The sequence below is a fragment of the Brachyistius frenatus genome, unplaced genomic scaffold (assembly GCF_029030835.1).
Source record: "Brachyistius frenatus isolate BFR_SWC_R1_liver_20210118 unplaced genomic scaffold, ASM2903083v1 Contig_2, whole genome shotgun sequence".
In the NCBI taxonomy this organism is placed as follows: Eukaryota; Metazoa; Chordata; class Actinopteri; family Embiotocidae; genus Brachyistius; species Brachyistius frenatus.
The window spans coordinates 7,045,001-7,060,955 of record NW_027210601.1 but is presented as its reverse complement, the minus strand read 5'-3'; the positions used below and the strand labels follow the sequence as shown (position 1 = coordinate 7,060,955).

At 42.4% G+C, this 15,955-nt stretch overlaps 1 protein-coding gene across 1 annotated transcript in view; it reads left to right on the top strand.

Moving 5' to 3' along the window:
* Positions 1 to 15,955, top strand: part of pag1 (phosphoprotein membrane anchor with glycosphingolipid microdomains 1) — a 53,524-nt gene that overhangs the window by 30,272 nt on the left and 7,297 nt on the right. Inside the window, exons 2-7 of the mRNA XM_069697425.1 lie at positions 3,911 to 3,946; positions 6,074 to 6,305; positions 7,721 to 7,778; positions 12,466 to 12,562; positions 13,033 to 13,202; positions 13,482 to 13,913. Coding sequence (XP_069553526.1) covers positions 6,118 to 6,305; positions 7,721 to 7,778; positions 12,466 to 12,562; positions 13,033 to 13,202; positions 13,482 to 13,913 — 945 coding nt within the window. The 5' untranslated portion in view covers positions 3,911 to 3,946; positions 6,074 to 6,117. The remainder of the gene's footprint in view (positions 1 to 3,910; positions 3,947 to 6,073; positions 6,306 to 7,720; positions 7,779 to 12,465; positions 12,563 to 13,032; positions 13,203 to 13,481; positions 13,914 to 15,955) is intronic.

The following is a 15,955-nucleotide window of genomic DNA, read 5'->3' as shown; positions in this document are numbered from 1 at the left end:
GTGTTTCCCTTGCCTTACTTGCCTTTATTTGTCTTTTCCTCTGGAGTTGTCCTCTCTTTTCTTCATCACATTGTGTATCTTTTCGTGGCAGTGTGGTTTCTATACATCTTGATTACTCCCCCTCCTCTCTCTCTCTCTTTATCTTCCATTCTGTCCTCTCTTGGCTGCAGTCCCCTATCCTCCTTATCCCCTCCCCCATCTCTCTAACCCCCCACCATCCAAATGGCCCTCCAGTCAGGACACAAGATGGTCAGTGTGTGTGTGTGTGTGTGTGTGTGTGTGTGTGTGTGTGTGTGTGTGTGTGTGTGTGTGTGTGTGTGTGTGTGTGTGTGTGTGTGTGTGTTTCATGGCGCATCTATGCTCATTGTTTTCCTGATTTTACTATGACCAACTGTTTTCTCACACAGACATGGAAGGATGAATCAAAGGTGACCAAAGTTCCCTGAAAGGGACCATTTGTGCATTAAAATGTGTGTGCAGGAGTGTATGTATCTAAATGTATGTTTATCATGCTCATACCCTGCATTATTGTTGTTTTATATGTGGATGTGCGTGTGCATACACACACTGTTTCCACTGATTAGCAGGTCATCAATTAATCTCAGCCATTAAGAGATGACACACTAACATTTAATTTATTATAAGAGGCTTAAATACCAATTGTATGCTGCTGCTTTAAAAATGTCTTTGGATTGTGCTTGGTCTCTGCTACGAAGTGTGTTGTCGTGTGTGTTTATATATTTTTGCTGGCCAGAAAAATGATTACACTTCTTCTCCAACAATAAATCCTGGATTATTTCCACAAAGAATGCACACAAAGAAGGTTTGAAGCAACCAAGCAAAATCTCTCATTGTGTGAAATACACTGCAGTCATCGCTTTCTTTTCAGACTCCATTTATAATTTTACTAAATGTTACTTTGGGCTTCCTGTAGAGCTCCACACAAGCGTGACTTCTTAAAGAAAGTTGAGGCTTTTCTCTCCCCTAAAAACTGGATTATTTATTATTGTGGAAATGCCTCTGGCTCTCCTTTGAGAAGCTTCCTGGGGCTCATTTCTCAGCAGCCATCCAGCTGTAAACCTTCCCCGTCTGCGTGCACCCAGAGGACCCTGCAGAGGGAGGTGTCACGCAGCTACAAAAGCATCCACGGAAACTGAAGCTCTGCCTTGCCTGTGGATGTAAATTTTTCTCTTTTTTTCTCTCTTTTTTTCTCTCTCTACTATCCAGCAGTTTGTCCAACAGATGAAACCCCCCCCCCCCCCACACACACACACACACATGTGTCTCTGCCTGACTTGTATGCTTCACTGCAGGGTCAGGTAGAGTCTCTGCCTGTAGAGCAGCAGGGCTCAGATTGGATGCCTTGGCTTTTTTGGCTCTAGTTTCTTGCACGGGAGGCTCTGCCATGATGGGGTTTGTGGTTCGTCTCAGGTCTGTGTGTGTGTGCGTGTTTCTATGTGTACAGCTGGGTGAGGGTAGAATTTGGATTTCTGCCTTTAATTCCCCAAACCCATTCCTTTTTAAATGGCTTTTCCAGTCAGTTATTTTCCATGGCATGAAACAGAAGACATCCACACTGATTGTCTCTTTTCCAAGGCTTCTGTTTTCTCTCATCAAAGCCTGAAAGTGTTGGGAGGAGGAGAGGGACAGCATAAGAAAGTGCAGTTGTAGTCCTTGGCTTGCCGTCCTGTATCACGTAGCAGCTGCCTGCGAGGAGCTTGCCACAGTCAAAAAAGATACTCCAAGCTTTTATGTATGGTGTTTATCAAGTATTAAGGAACAGAGTGTCTTGTGTGAAAGAGTGGATGGTTTATTCCACGCAGATTTTCTATTCAGCAGGGAAATATGTCACAATGTTACTCAGAGCTGACTCTGTGTTTGTACTGAACAGGTTCTTCTTTACATTTGCACCACTCCAATGTGTTATTTCTTCTTTCTAATATTACACTGTTTCATCTTAAATGTGTTGTTGTAGAACACTCAGGTTCTTTTTTTTTTTTTTTTTTTTGTCCAAAATGTAATGGAAGTTACAGCATGCAAGACAAAATGCTTCAATTTTGGTGCATTGTTGAAGATGCTTCACTATACAAAAAAAGCAACAACAACAAAAACACGTGTTTGCCATGTTTACCACATTTTGCAACATATGATAACATGGAGAAAGAATATGTGGACAAGTTTTCACATGGGGATCTACATGGTTTTCACCATGAAAATTTTCCAAAACTGTGTTTCCCATGGGCAAAATGCATGATTCACAAGTGCATAATCACGTGTCATGTTGTCACGTGATCACATTTGTTTTTGCACATGTGAAATCCATGTGGTTTTCATGTAAGGGTACAAAATAAGTAAAGTAAGTTGAAAATCACATTAATAATCGCTTTTTTGGGGGGAGGGGGGGTTTGGCTTTTTTTTTTCTATTTGGTATTGGCAGTGCAGACACAGACAGGAAATGCGATGAAAGGAAAAGAAGGAGGTGACTTGACCCTGTTATCTACTCTCCATCTTCTGTGAAAAAATTTCCCTTCGGGAATTAATAAAGTAACAACCTAACCTAACCGAAACTGAACCTCTTGAGCTTGAAAGTTAATTCTTAACCCTGGAAACAGGAAACATTTTCTCACCACAAAAACACCATTCAGTAGCTGTTCTAGTGCTTTTGGCTGCATCACATGATCTTCCTCAGCAGGTGGAGTTGCCCAGTTGTCATTGAACTGTAGATCGTTGGAGGCCGTTAAGGACTTCTTGGCCATGTTGGCTTGCTTAAAAGATGAGACTCTTGACCTTGGAAAGTAAACTAAACCAAGTAGGAACACAATGAAACTCTGGTTAAAAACAAGTGCACCGTCATAACGCCACACATTAATACCAATAACATACCTGCACACACACACACACACACCACCTGCAGTTTAATAGTCCTCTGCGAGTTGCTTTCCAAACATTTCTGTTATTTTTTATTTTTTTCTCTCAACCACCATAAATAGCGCTGATGGGTAGAAGGAAATGTTGCTATGGTGACACAGTGCTGTGGCAGCTGGTAATTATTCTGGTTTAAGTGCCAGCAGAGACACACTTCGAGCTGGTAACACAGTGGCAGATAGTGACACCTGGACACGAGCCTCTCAGACGAGGGCGGACGAGGAGATCTATCAGGCATTTTTCACAGAAGACGTGACGACATTGTGAACACATGCAGACTCATTTTAAGTCATTTAAAACAAAATCGTGAGATCAAGGTCATAATCTAACGGAGTGTGAATTCAGTTTGATGCAAAGCTGTGAACTTTATGACCGAAACACTGCACCTTGGGGAGTGTACAAGTGTGTGTTCATGATGTAAAATATTACTGTGAATACAGTAGATATCCTGTGTTATATGATACAAGTCAGCAATGATGTCACCTGGTTATTATCCTCTCAGTTACATGGGCTGACCGATCAATAAAGAGGACATTGTGTGTGTCCCATGTGAAAGATACTGTGAAACGGCTGTTATATTCCTAAAGGTGTGTGTGTGTATGTGTGTGTGTGTGTGTGTGTGTGAGAGAGCAAAAGTGTGTGTCTGGGAGGTTGCAGGCAGCCTGTTGTCCAATATGTATTTGATATGGGTATCACAAAACACAAACACATTTCCGTCACTTCTCTCCCACTCACACGCCTGCACCGCCTACATCCAGACACACACACTTGTAGACCACACACACACACACACACACACACACACACACACACACACACACACACACACACACACACACACACACACACACACACACACACACACACACACACACACACACTCACAGAACAACACCACGCTCCAAGGATAATATTCAGCTCAGTGCTTTACCTCCACCCAGCAGTAATCCCCCACCCCTTCTCATTTTTATCTTCTCTATTCCAGGCGAGGCCGACCTGCCTAATCATCCAAGGTGTCAAGGTAAGGCTGTGTTAAAGCTGTGTTCGCCTCTCACCAGCCACTCACACTGATAGCAACATGAGCCCGGGTGTGTTTTTCATCTGGGAAAACACAACCGGCGTTCTAACAAAAACAGGAATTCCTCTGTGTCGTTTGAAGGAGACAAAGTTAAAATTGGGTTCTGCGGCTCCGTCTCGAACTTCCTCGCTTCTCGAAGACGAGGAGTGCTTCCCCAGCTCCCTCACTCCCTGGTCACATTAGCATAGGCGAGCAGACACAATGGAGTTTCTCCATCGGTGTACGCACACTCTGTACATACGCACATGCCCATTACTCCAGACAGGAGTTGTGCACACACCAGGAGAACATAGACAAGGAAAGATAGTTTGTCATATTTTTGTCACTGCAAGGTATGTTGTCTCTTCAGCTGGCTGAAAGGTGAAGGGCAAAAGAAGGCAGACACACACACACACACACACACACACACACACACACACACACACACACACACACACACACACACACACACACACACACACACACACACACACACACACACACACACACACAGAGAGAGAGAAAACACTTATCACTGTGTGTGATTTTTCTCTGCTCTCTCTCATTCATCTTGTATGTCACCTTTTCTTTCTGATCATCCTTTCATCCCTTCTCCACCCTGTCTGCCCTATATCTCTGTCCTAGTCACGGCAGATGTCCAAATATCCCCCCTCCCCTCTCTCACACACACTTGTAAGAGCAATGCACACACAGCACAGACAGACAGCGGTATATAAACCATCCTCCCCACATTTATTTGTTTTCGGGGGTTTTTGGTGGCTCAAAGTAGCACACAATCTCATCCCTGCCACCGCCTTTTCCCGCTGTGACTCGCCCGCAACTCCTCGCAGCCCCATAAATCATCCGTGATAAAATCAGGGGTTCCATCAGTTCACTGAAACCCAACTTTAGCTGTTAGACAGAGACGTGATGAGGTTCCTGATGCTGTGCGCAGAGCCCAGCCACCAGTTGTGGAGGCTCTGGTGTGAGGGGCCACTGCAGCATACTGAGGCAGGTTGCTGTCTTTACTGCAGTCTCACTCTGCTCTCTTCTGCCACCTGCTGGCCATAGTATGCAGTACAGCTGCAGGTGAATAATGCACAGAATTGATAACAATAAGTCTCAACAAATCCCATGAAGAACCAACAATGACTTCATCCTACAAACAAGTTTATGCAGCCGAAGCCTCATGTACCTCATTATGTTGTTCCATAGAGCTCCAAACATTATTAAAAACGTATTAGTGAGTTACACTACCGCACTCACTGCTGATGGACATGATCACTGTAGTATAACACTGCCCTGCTGCCATAGATAATCAAAACTTTACTAAATCGACATCTGGAAATAGTTCAAGACAAATGTCTGTCTACTCCAGTTAATATTTGCTAAAATGTATATTCTCTGTTTGGGTAAATTAGTTTGTCCTTTTAAAAATGTCAGTACGAACTTGAGTATTAAAGATTTACAGCTTTTGGCTGTCACTGAGGATGTCAAAAAGAGTTGAGAGACACACAAACACATTGTTGCTTGTGTTTTTTAATGCGATTTGTCAGCAGTAATACATGTAGAATATTACCTGGCTTATGCTTAAAACCACTTGTTCTGTTGTAGTAAATGATAAGGAGTCCACGTTTAAGGACATTACATTGTTGACACAGAAGTGACACTTTAGTAAAACTGGGTTCACTACGTTACTCATTAGCTTTTCATAACAGAATTGATGAACACAAATGATTAATGAAGTAAAGCTGATGAGTCGGGATTCTCACTTCAGTATGTTTTCTTAACAGATTCAGCACAGTTTGAGCTCTTTGGCCGATTGTATCCTTCAGTAAACGGTTTATCCTCAATCAACAATGATAATTTAGTTTCTGCTGAAAAACTAGAAACACCAAATTTCTTCTCTAATACATATTTAATGTGGGCTTTTCCAAAAGCTCCATTTGCTCAGTGTTGTTGGTGTCTCTCCGATAGAAGTAATGATCTAATAACAGAATAATTGCTGGCAAAACAAATAATCTGGTTTCTTGTTCAATCTGGATGTCATTTAAATTTGTCTTGTGTTTCATTTTTCTTGTGTCTTTCCAGCTGGTACCTGTCCGATGTCCTCTCCTCCCACCGTGTGATGTGTCATGGCTCCGGCGCTGAGTGGAGTGTGGTGGGGGCCGGAGGCGGGTGTTGTCGGGTCAGGGACGGCAGCTGCTACTGGCGTGGCGTCGTGGCTGGGGACTGGGCAGCTGGTTGTGCTTGTCACCCTCAGCACCCTCACTGCCTTGCTGCTGGTCTCTGTGCTGCTGCTGCTGTGCGCCAGCTGCCAAGGGTGAGCGCCATCACACACACACACAGACAGACACACATATATGAAGCTCGCAGTCCTGTATAGTTGCTGTTACGGTTGTTGTTCTAGAAAACACTCGCATTTGTTCATGATGTCAAAAAAGCTGGACGCGTGTTGTGAAAACAGCTTCCTGGAGTTGTGTATCGACACATCCTGCGGTGTCAGCTATCTAAAGCAAATTGTTGGAAATGCCGACAGTGCGCAAATACCTAAGAGGCCGTTCTTAGCAACAGTAATTATAGGTAGAGCGACAATATAGAACAGTGCTGCAGAGTTACAGTAAAGAATATCCTCAGGGGTAAAAGTGCTTTAATACAATTATGAATTAGTACATGTGCTGCCAAAGTAGGACACATAAAGACAGACAGACAGACATCAATGTGATTTGCAAGTATCTAAAGAATAAAAAAATAAAAAATAGAATGAATGACAAAGAAAGTATAAATGAAAGGAAAGGGGAAACAGGATATTGTCTTAGCATGTAGTTCCTGTAAAAGCTGACCAAACATATATACAGCATTGCTGTTCAGCACCTGAATTGCATGGTTTATATGGGGATTTATGTCTACACTGTGAACTGCAGTGCAGTGTTAATATTTGGACAGCTTGGTTTTGTCTCATTGTAATGAAGCAATGGCAATGTAATGAATGAGGTGCACATTTTCTGCTGGTATGTGAGGGGCTATTAATCAAATCCAAACTTCCTCATCTAATGTAGCATGAACAAATTGTAGATTTGTAATTATTTGTATATGTACCCACAAGAGTTAAAAAAAACAAAAAAAACATGAGTCCTGTTCACCCAGTGTAGAGCTGAGTCCAGTTTAATGTCTCAGAGGAGCCCTTTGGAAAATTATCGACAATAAATATAAAAAATTGGACCAGTTAATAAGGTAGTGCTTGAGTACTCAAGTTATTTGTCTTTACCTTTAACATACATGAGGGGTGCAGGACATTAGAAATATCTCAGAATAATATGCTGTCCAGTCTGCAGCATATGCTAAAACACAGTATAATTCAGTTAACATCTCTAAGACAAGCTAAACCTTACGTGTATCATCAAAGAAGCCTGTCAAAACAATTGTACTGGATTATATCATATTGTATGGATATACCTAGAAAATATAAATATATACACAGAATGTATATTTTTCTATAAAAAGCCAATGCCTGATGGATTAAAAGACCTTGTATGCCTAGATGGACGTAAACTCTTTTGAGTACACTTAAAACCTAAAGCAATTCCATTTTAACCTCATTATGGTGTCATCTGAGATCCATTTTGCTGGAAAACAGAGCCAAAACAATGACTAACACACAAGCTGAGGTCTGAATGCTCGATAGTCATCAACCTTTTATACACAGTTCTCTCACCTCTCTGTTCTTCTCTCCTTTAGGCAGAAGAAAGCGGTGAATGGACATCCAGTGGCAGACCATGAGAACCTCATGAATGGAGTGAGTTGGACATAAGGTTTTCCCCTCTTTCTTGCAATAAGGCTTGCACTTGTAAAAGCCACTGTTTAAAAAGGAATTGAATAATAAAATATTAACCATTAACGATAATCCTTTTGAATCACCTTGTAAATGTTGGCTATGAAAAAGCTGTTATGAAAATGATTTCGTAAAGTTGTTGTTGGGCTTATGACATTATTGTGTGTGTGTGTGTGTGTGTGTGTGTGTGTGTGTGTGTGTGTGTGTGTGTGTGTGTGTGTGTGTGTGTGTGTGTGTGTGTGTGTGTGTGTGTGTGTGTGTGTGTGTGTGTGTGTGTGTGTGTGATCTATGTGGTGTGAGATGAGATGTGGAGGGAAAGTTGTGTATTTTCATTCTTGTCATATGCATCAGGCATATTAATAATTACCTGCATGGTTGAACATTCATATCAGACCCACACAGGGTTTTCTCCCTCACACAGTTTCTCACATAATTGAGTGTAACTCTAAATGGTTTTCCAGCGGTGAGAGATCAATAATTTGATTTGAATGCTGTAAAAATATTTGCTCAAACTCATTGACTTCCTTTGACAAAAAACCCCTGCTCTGCGTTACAGATGGACGCACGCACACACAGTTACATACAGTCCTTATTACTCCCAGTGCGGGAGAGTGTGTCATCAGGCAGTGTAACTGCTGGTAAATGAGGTTGCGGATAGAATTTCCAGATGCCTGAATGACACACATGCACACTCATATACATCTCTGCCCTGATATCCTATGATACACACACACACACCCTTTGACATTTGCCTCCAAACCCACTTCCATCACACCGACACCGAAGCATACACAAAACAAACCCTCCCTGCACACGGCTGATTGACAACCTCCACTTGTTTCTGCATCTCCAGCAGCTGCTGATGAGGAAGTAGTTACTCCTACTCAATGAGCACATGTGGGAAATTCCACTGACTGCTACGCCCATGTCAGTTATTTTCATATTGCAATGTGTCTTTTACTTAAGTCATTCAAAAGAAAGAATGCAATTAAATTTAGTAAAACAAAAAGACAGATTTAGAAAAAAGAAAGAATATTCGGTACTCATAGAGTTGACCTTTGCTTTTTCTTGCTATGAACTACTCATAATGACATACTTTTAAATTTACAATATGTCACTAATTAATATGTCACTAGTCACCACTACTAATTACCAACTGCCCTAATATTGATGCTTCAGTAGCCAAGCAACATTTAAGTGTGACAAATACTTGGCTTTCACAGACTAAGTGACATCCACTTACTCTCTCCTGTCACTCCCTCTGGGCCTTTGTGTATGTGTGTGTGTCAGCCTTCATGCTTCCACGTACACACACACACACACACACACACACACACACACACACACACACACACACACACACACACACACACACACACACACACACACACACACACACACACACACACACACACACTCCTCGGAGCCTTTTTGCATTTGATTGATATCTTCACTGCAACCTTTAAGTGGCAGTGGAATTGCCGGGTGGTCAAATTGTTTCAAGAGGGGCCCATTTGTATGACGGACCATGTCACCGCCTGACAGGTTAAATGGGGGTCTTTGTCTTTGCGGATGAGTAGATTAAGTCTTCCTCGCTCACCCGCAATCTGTCTGTCTGTCTTTCTTGCGACCACATTGCAACATACAGGAACTTTCTCCCTCGTCACCTCATCATTCGCTGTATCAGGGTGCAAACTGACCCAAAATTAGGATTTAAACCAGAATCAGTGAACACCAGATCTCATGTGTTGTGAGGTCCAGCCAGAAAAAGGACAAAGTGACAGGCCAAAGCACAGGCTCTGTAATTGTGTTGCATTTCAGATAACACTAAAGATAGGCAAAAAAAAAAGCCTGTAAAAATGTTGTAAAGCGAGCATATTTTCTATAATTATCTCATCTTATCAATGATTCAGCTGAGAGGACGTCAGTCAAGATGACACATCATGTCATATGATGCATGTTAACAGGTTATCTTTATGTGTGGCTGTTGCCTGCTTTTCTAACGAAAATTCAAAAATAAGAGATGTCAGACATAAAATAGTTAAAGATTACCTCATCGACACCAACAGTTATGAGAGTATATGACCACTAGGTGGAGTTGTGGAGCTTCTAATACGCAACCTTCTGCTCCGGCATAAGAAAAACAACAAGCCTAAACAAAGACTACTCTCTGCTTGCACTGTTTCAGAGGTTTTCATACTTCATGATCTCTCAGTAGTGAGTGATAATTTTGCCGATAGAAACAAGAGCGTTTCTGTGTAAAGTGAATGTTGATAAATCGCGCCTCGGTGCACCAGGTCTGAGATAGATAGATATAGTTACTTCATTAATCCCACAAGGGGACATTTTTTTCACTACAGCAGCATTATAGGTACAGGAAAGCAATAAAACAACAGTAAAAAATATTAAATATAAAAATGCACTGTATATACAATGAAATAGAATAAAATAAAATAAAATAGAATAATTAAATTAAATTAAAACTAACTAAACAATAGTGCAAGGATTTAAACAAACAAGAAAACAGACAACCAACAGTGTTATTGTTGTGTAATGGATTTTGCCAGAGGTGAGTTATTGTACAGTCTTATTGCAGTGGGCAGGAATGATCTCCTGTATCTGTCCTTGTGACAGCGGAGCTGCAGGAGTCTATTGGAGAACGTGCTCCGCTGTCCCTGCAGCAGGTGGTGGAGAGGGTGGTCAGGATGATCCAATATGGATAATAGTTTCCTCAGCGTCCTCCTCTCCACCACCTTTTCCAAGTTGTCCAGATTGCAGACAATGATGGAGCCGGCCTTCTTAACCAGTTTGTTAAGTCTGTTGGTGTCTCCGGCTCCAATGCTGCTTCCCCAGCAGACCACAGAGAAGTACAGTTCACTGGCCACAACAGACTGGTAGAACATCTCCAACATCTTGCTGCACACATTGAAGGATCGAAGTTTCCTCAAGAAAAAGAGTCGACTCATCACCTTCTTGTAGACAGCGTTGATGTTGGTCTTCCAGTTCAGTCTGTTGTCGATGGACACACCCAGGTACTTGTACTCCTCAACCATGTCCACCTCCTCTCCCAGAACTCTCAGCGGTTGTGGAGCCGTCGTCTTCCTCCTGAAGTCGACCACCATCTCTCTGGTCTTGGCCACGTTCAGGAGCAGGTGATTTCTGTCCGCCCATTCCACAAAGTCCTCCACTACTGCCCTGTACTCATCCTCCCGTCCATCCCTTATACACCCGACCACTGCAGAGTCATCAGAGAACTTCTGCAGATGGCAGGACTCCAAGTTGTACTGGAAGTCAGTGGTGTATAAGGTGAACAGGAAGGGAGACAGAACAGTTCCCTGAGGAGCTCCAGTACCACTGACCACCGTATCAGACAGCACACTGCCCAGACGGACAAACTGTGGTCTGCCTGTCAGGTAGTCAGTGATCCGGGAGACGGTGGATGTGTCCACCCCCACCACCCGCAGCTTCTCACTCAGCAGCAGTGGTTGGATGGTGTTGAATGCACTGGACAAATCAAAGAAAGTGGTGTCGATGGTGGATGAGCCCTTTGAAGTTGAGGGCTCTGTGTCCATGCAGCTCACTGGGTGGGTGGGGGACGGGGGCAGCGTCTTGTGTTAATTAGCGCACTCTCTTTTCAGTGACTGTTACTCAGAGTTGAGAAGAGTGTTGAGAAGAGTGTTTGCTCTCTCACAGAGCTGATTCTGCTCTGTTGAGGCTGATGAAAACAGCGCCATTAAATTATAATTTTTGTGGATACTGACAGTTTAATTACAGATGCTGAGTCTACCATGTTTCCATGATGTTGCAAGTGTCCTTGGGTAAGACTGAATCCCTGCCAGCTTCAGAGCTGCTGTTTTGCGGCACTGAGCTTCCTGTAAAATAGGGAAACAAGTTTCCCTGTGGGTATCCTCAATTTATCATCTTCCTATTTTCCTACTTTACAGTCTTCAGTTAAACTGTGCTATGATGCTCTACTTGGTTTCAGTGTGTGTCATGAATGAATCCATGTCACATCATGAATAAGGTCGTTCCATGAGAGATTTTTAGACCACTTCGTGTGAAAAGCAGGTTGTCATATCAGGTCGTAAACCAGTTAGAATCAGTTGAGATAACAGCAGCATATCTTGATTAGTCCAAAACGAGTATATGTTTTTTTGTTCCTTTGCTGTTTATACTCATAGAAATTGATAGATATCTTTAGATGGGTAAAAAATACACTGAGCTGATAATGAGCTTAAAGTAATCAGTAACGTGATTGAAAAGCTTAGAAAAGCAGAGATAAAGGTGCAGGGGAAGCACGATGATCAGAATCAGTGCTACAAATATGAGATGTTTCTCAAAAACCTGAAGATCCTGAAAATAAAAAGCTCCAAACGTATTACAGTCTCCTGCCAGTGGCTTTTGGATTGCACAGAGATGGAAAAGTCTTCTGTCCTGTGCAAAATGAGGTGCAGATTGATTTCTGTTACCTTCAAGATATTTTTTTTTTTTGGGGGGGGGGTGGAGGGTTGGGTGCAACATATAATTGATGTTAGATAAGACTGTATTTTTGTCTGCATTTAATGCTTTGGTTTTGTCCGCACCGAGTTGAACTCCCAGGCTCTGAGCTGTAAATGCAGCATTGACAAACAGCTTATCTTTTGTCGTGCAGGTGTCAGAGAGAGAGACGATCAGCCAATCAGCTGACAGTCCAGTGACTGACGTGGCAATCAGCAGCTCTCACAATGGTCCTCTAACCAGCGGTACAAGTAAGCGGAGGAATTTAGTTTAAGCTTAGCATGTCATTGTCTTTGTTGTCCGTGTTGTTAACTATTTTAACTGATGTTAATAGGAGAGTCCTTGCTGCAAGGTGCAGCATATCTGCTGTCCTTTGTTTATAAATTAAGTCACATGATGTGTCACATGTTAAGCAACGTGTTTGCCATGCAGCTTTGGGTCATTTTAAACCTCAGCTGTTGTTTTGTTTTGGGCATATCTATAGTGTATAATGCTCTTAGTCATTTGTACCTCAGTGGTAAATGCCAGTTACAGAGAAATATAAATGCTAAATGTTAACTGTTTTGACAGAAAAGACAATGTGACTCTTTACAAAAGGACCTTGAAGTAAATGTTAAATATACATCTCATGTCTCCTTTAAAAAAAAAAAAAAAAACAGTGACAATGACAGTGAGAGGCTGTTCACTCCCTCTGACTCTTTTTCGCCCCTCTTTCCACCAGTCCTCACAGACACACAGGACACCAGTCCCCATTTGTCAGAGGAGATGCTCTCCAGCCAATCGGAGCTCAGGTCCTCCAAGTGTCCACAGGACCGCGAGCTCCCTAGCATTCCTCCCAACAATGCCCTTATCGGGGACGGCCCCCCAGCCTCAGGGGACAGCACCTATGAGGTCAGTGTTTAAAGTCACCTTTTAACAGCAGAATCACGTTTTTTTTTCTCAGACTGAGTGGCCATTAGAGGAGATTAAAGCTTTGATGGGTTAGAAAATTGTCGGGCTGGTTGACTGAGTGATTGATTGTTTGATTGATTAAGCTTAGGGTGAAAGCATACGGAAAAAGAATTGTAACTTTTCCACAAGAGGCTGATGAATCGATTTTCCAGTTTAGTGTTAAAAATGTCTTTGCCTCATTTACAAGCAGATTAAAGAACATATGTGTCTGACATCCAGGTGGTGAAGGAGATGGCGGTGGCGTCACGTGATGTCAGTGTGGAAGACTCTCTGTACGAGACGGTGAAGGAGCTCAAAGACACCCCCGCACAGCTCGGCCTCCCCAACGGTACCGTCCAGCTGAGCCCCGACGAACCTCCGCCTCATCCTCCTGCCCTTCTCAATGGCCACCTCAGCCCTTGCACACCTGAGCGGGGGCCCCTGTGCGCAGGGGTGGAGTACGCCTCTATCGACCTGAATAAGAAGAGCCGCCACAGTGTCGACATGGAGGCCAGAAGGCGCTCCGATAACGCCGCCGCTCCCTCACACAAACCTCTGGAGGAGCCAGAGGAGGACTTGCCTCCGCCGGTACCAGAGAAGGTTCTGGATGAAAATGACAACCAGCCGGTGGTGATGAATGGGCTGGTGGGGGCTGGACTGCACAATGGAGAGGTGAGGATTGTGTGTGCGTGTTATATGTCTCACACTCTTCGGATTTAGTTGGCTATAATTTGCATAATGGAGGTTCATTCCTAATTTGATGGAGCAGAAAGAGAAAAAACAAATTTAATAGATTCATGCAGAAGCATAAAAAAAAAAATTGAAAAACATCTACGGAAAATGTATTTTTACATTTAAAATGATGTTTTTTTCAGCCCCGGCATGACCTGAGGGTTACATTGCATTCCTATTGCATTCTTAAATGAGGTTTTTCTGAACATATTATGTTCTGAAGTATACTAACCGACAACTTCACAGAAAGCAGCGGGTTTGTTGAAAAAAAAAGTTGATTTGGTTTAGTCTTATTATAAAATAACCTTATATTTCCATGTGATTTGTGTATTTTTTTCACAAAAAAGTCAGACCGAAATTTACATAATAGTTGTCCAGTCTCTCATTTTTGCCTACCCCGAATATCCCCGTCCTAATAACACAATTTATACCCCCGTGTAGTCAAGATTGGTCATCTACAAAACAATTGACATGACTGGCGTAAGAAAAAGATCACGGAGAACAAAGAAAAAGGGAGATGTGTCTCTCCACCACAATTATTATCTGCTAAGGCTGCCATCTCAGTGCGGCTGTTAGGGAGAGTGGCAGACCGAAGGAGGAAATTTGAGGGTGACAGAAAACGGTGTAGGAGTGAGGAGAGGAGAGGAGAATGAAAATGGGAGCCTGAGTGAGGAGAGTAATAGATGAAACAGAGATAGTGACGGAAAAATGATGGGAGTTAGACTAAAAAAAATTTTTTTTTTTTTTTTAAAAGCGAGAGAAAGGAAGGAAAAACGAAACCCTGCGGCATATACAAATGAAGTCATCAGTATTGGAGAGGATGGCAGTGAAGAAACAATGGTGACAGAGAAGAAAGGGCAAAAGAGAGAGGGGAAAGGACGAGACAAGGACATTTATAGCAGAAGAGATGGAAGAAGTGTTGCAGCAAAGGAGACACACAACACACACTAAGAGCTCAGATAGAATTGCATCAGACAAAACAACACGTTGCCAATCTGCCACAAAACATTAAGTGTCAACTGTTCTTTACACTCCTCTCTAAAGTTTTAATCATGTTTTGTTTTTTTTCTTCTTCTTCTACCTACATTCCCTTCTCCGGTTTTAAAGGATAATTGAGATTTTTTTAGTTTTCATTTAATTTTCACCCCACGACTCGTGTGGTTCTTAGCATGGCCATTTTGGTTGGTTCAGACTGAAATATTTGTATCTTCTCTACCAACTATTGGATGTGTTGCTGTTAAATTATCCATAATATCCAGGTCGATGAATCCAAGTGACTTTGTGTGATCCTTTTTTTTTTTTTTTTTTTTTTTCCTAGGCCACCATTAAGTTGAATTTTTATGTTTTTTTGACAGAAACATCTCATCAACTATTGGATGGATTGACGTGATATTCATGTCCCCCTGGAGATCCCTTCAGTTTTTTTTATGGTGCTGTCATTAGGTCAACATTTTAATATCTGCAATGCTTTGGTTCATGATTGAATCCCTAAAAACCTAATGGCATCATCCTCAGTAGTGCTATGTGTTGCTCGTTGGTGAATTTGCGAACACACCAGGTTAAAATGGTGGTATTTCAAAGTGTCCTTTGGCAGGTGAGCTCCCTGCATGGCAGTGCTGTCACCGTTGGTGTTTGAATGTGTGAATGGAAGGGAAATTTTAAAGCACTTTGAGACTGCTAAGGTGAAAAAGCGCTATATAGGTGCAGAGTATATAGTATTTTGACAAGGTAGCTATTTTGCCTGCTAAAATTCAGCATGTCAGCATGCTGGTGTTAGCACTTAGCTCAAAGCCTCGCTGTGTCTGAATACAGCCTCACAGAGCTGTTAGCCTGGATGTTAATATATATATTTTTTTTGGCTATCATTCCTCTCAGCAGTATTACGACTCTATTCGCCAAGTCACTTGCTCAGATTTGCAAATGCGGTGACATCACTAAATAGTCAGGGGGTCGAGCAAGCTGATGATCACACAGACTTAATT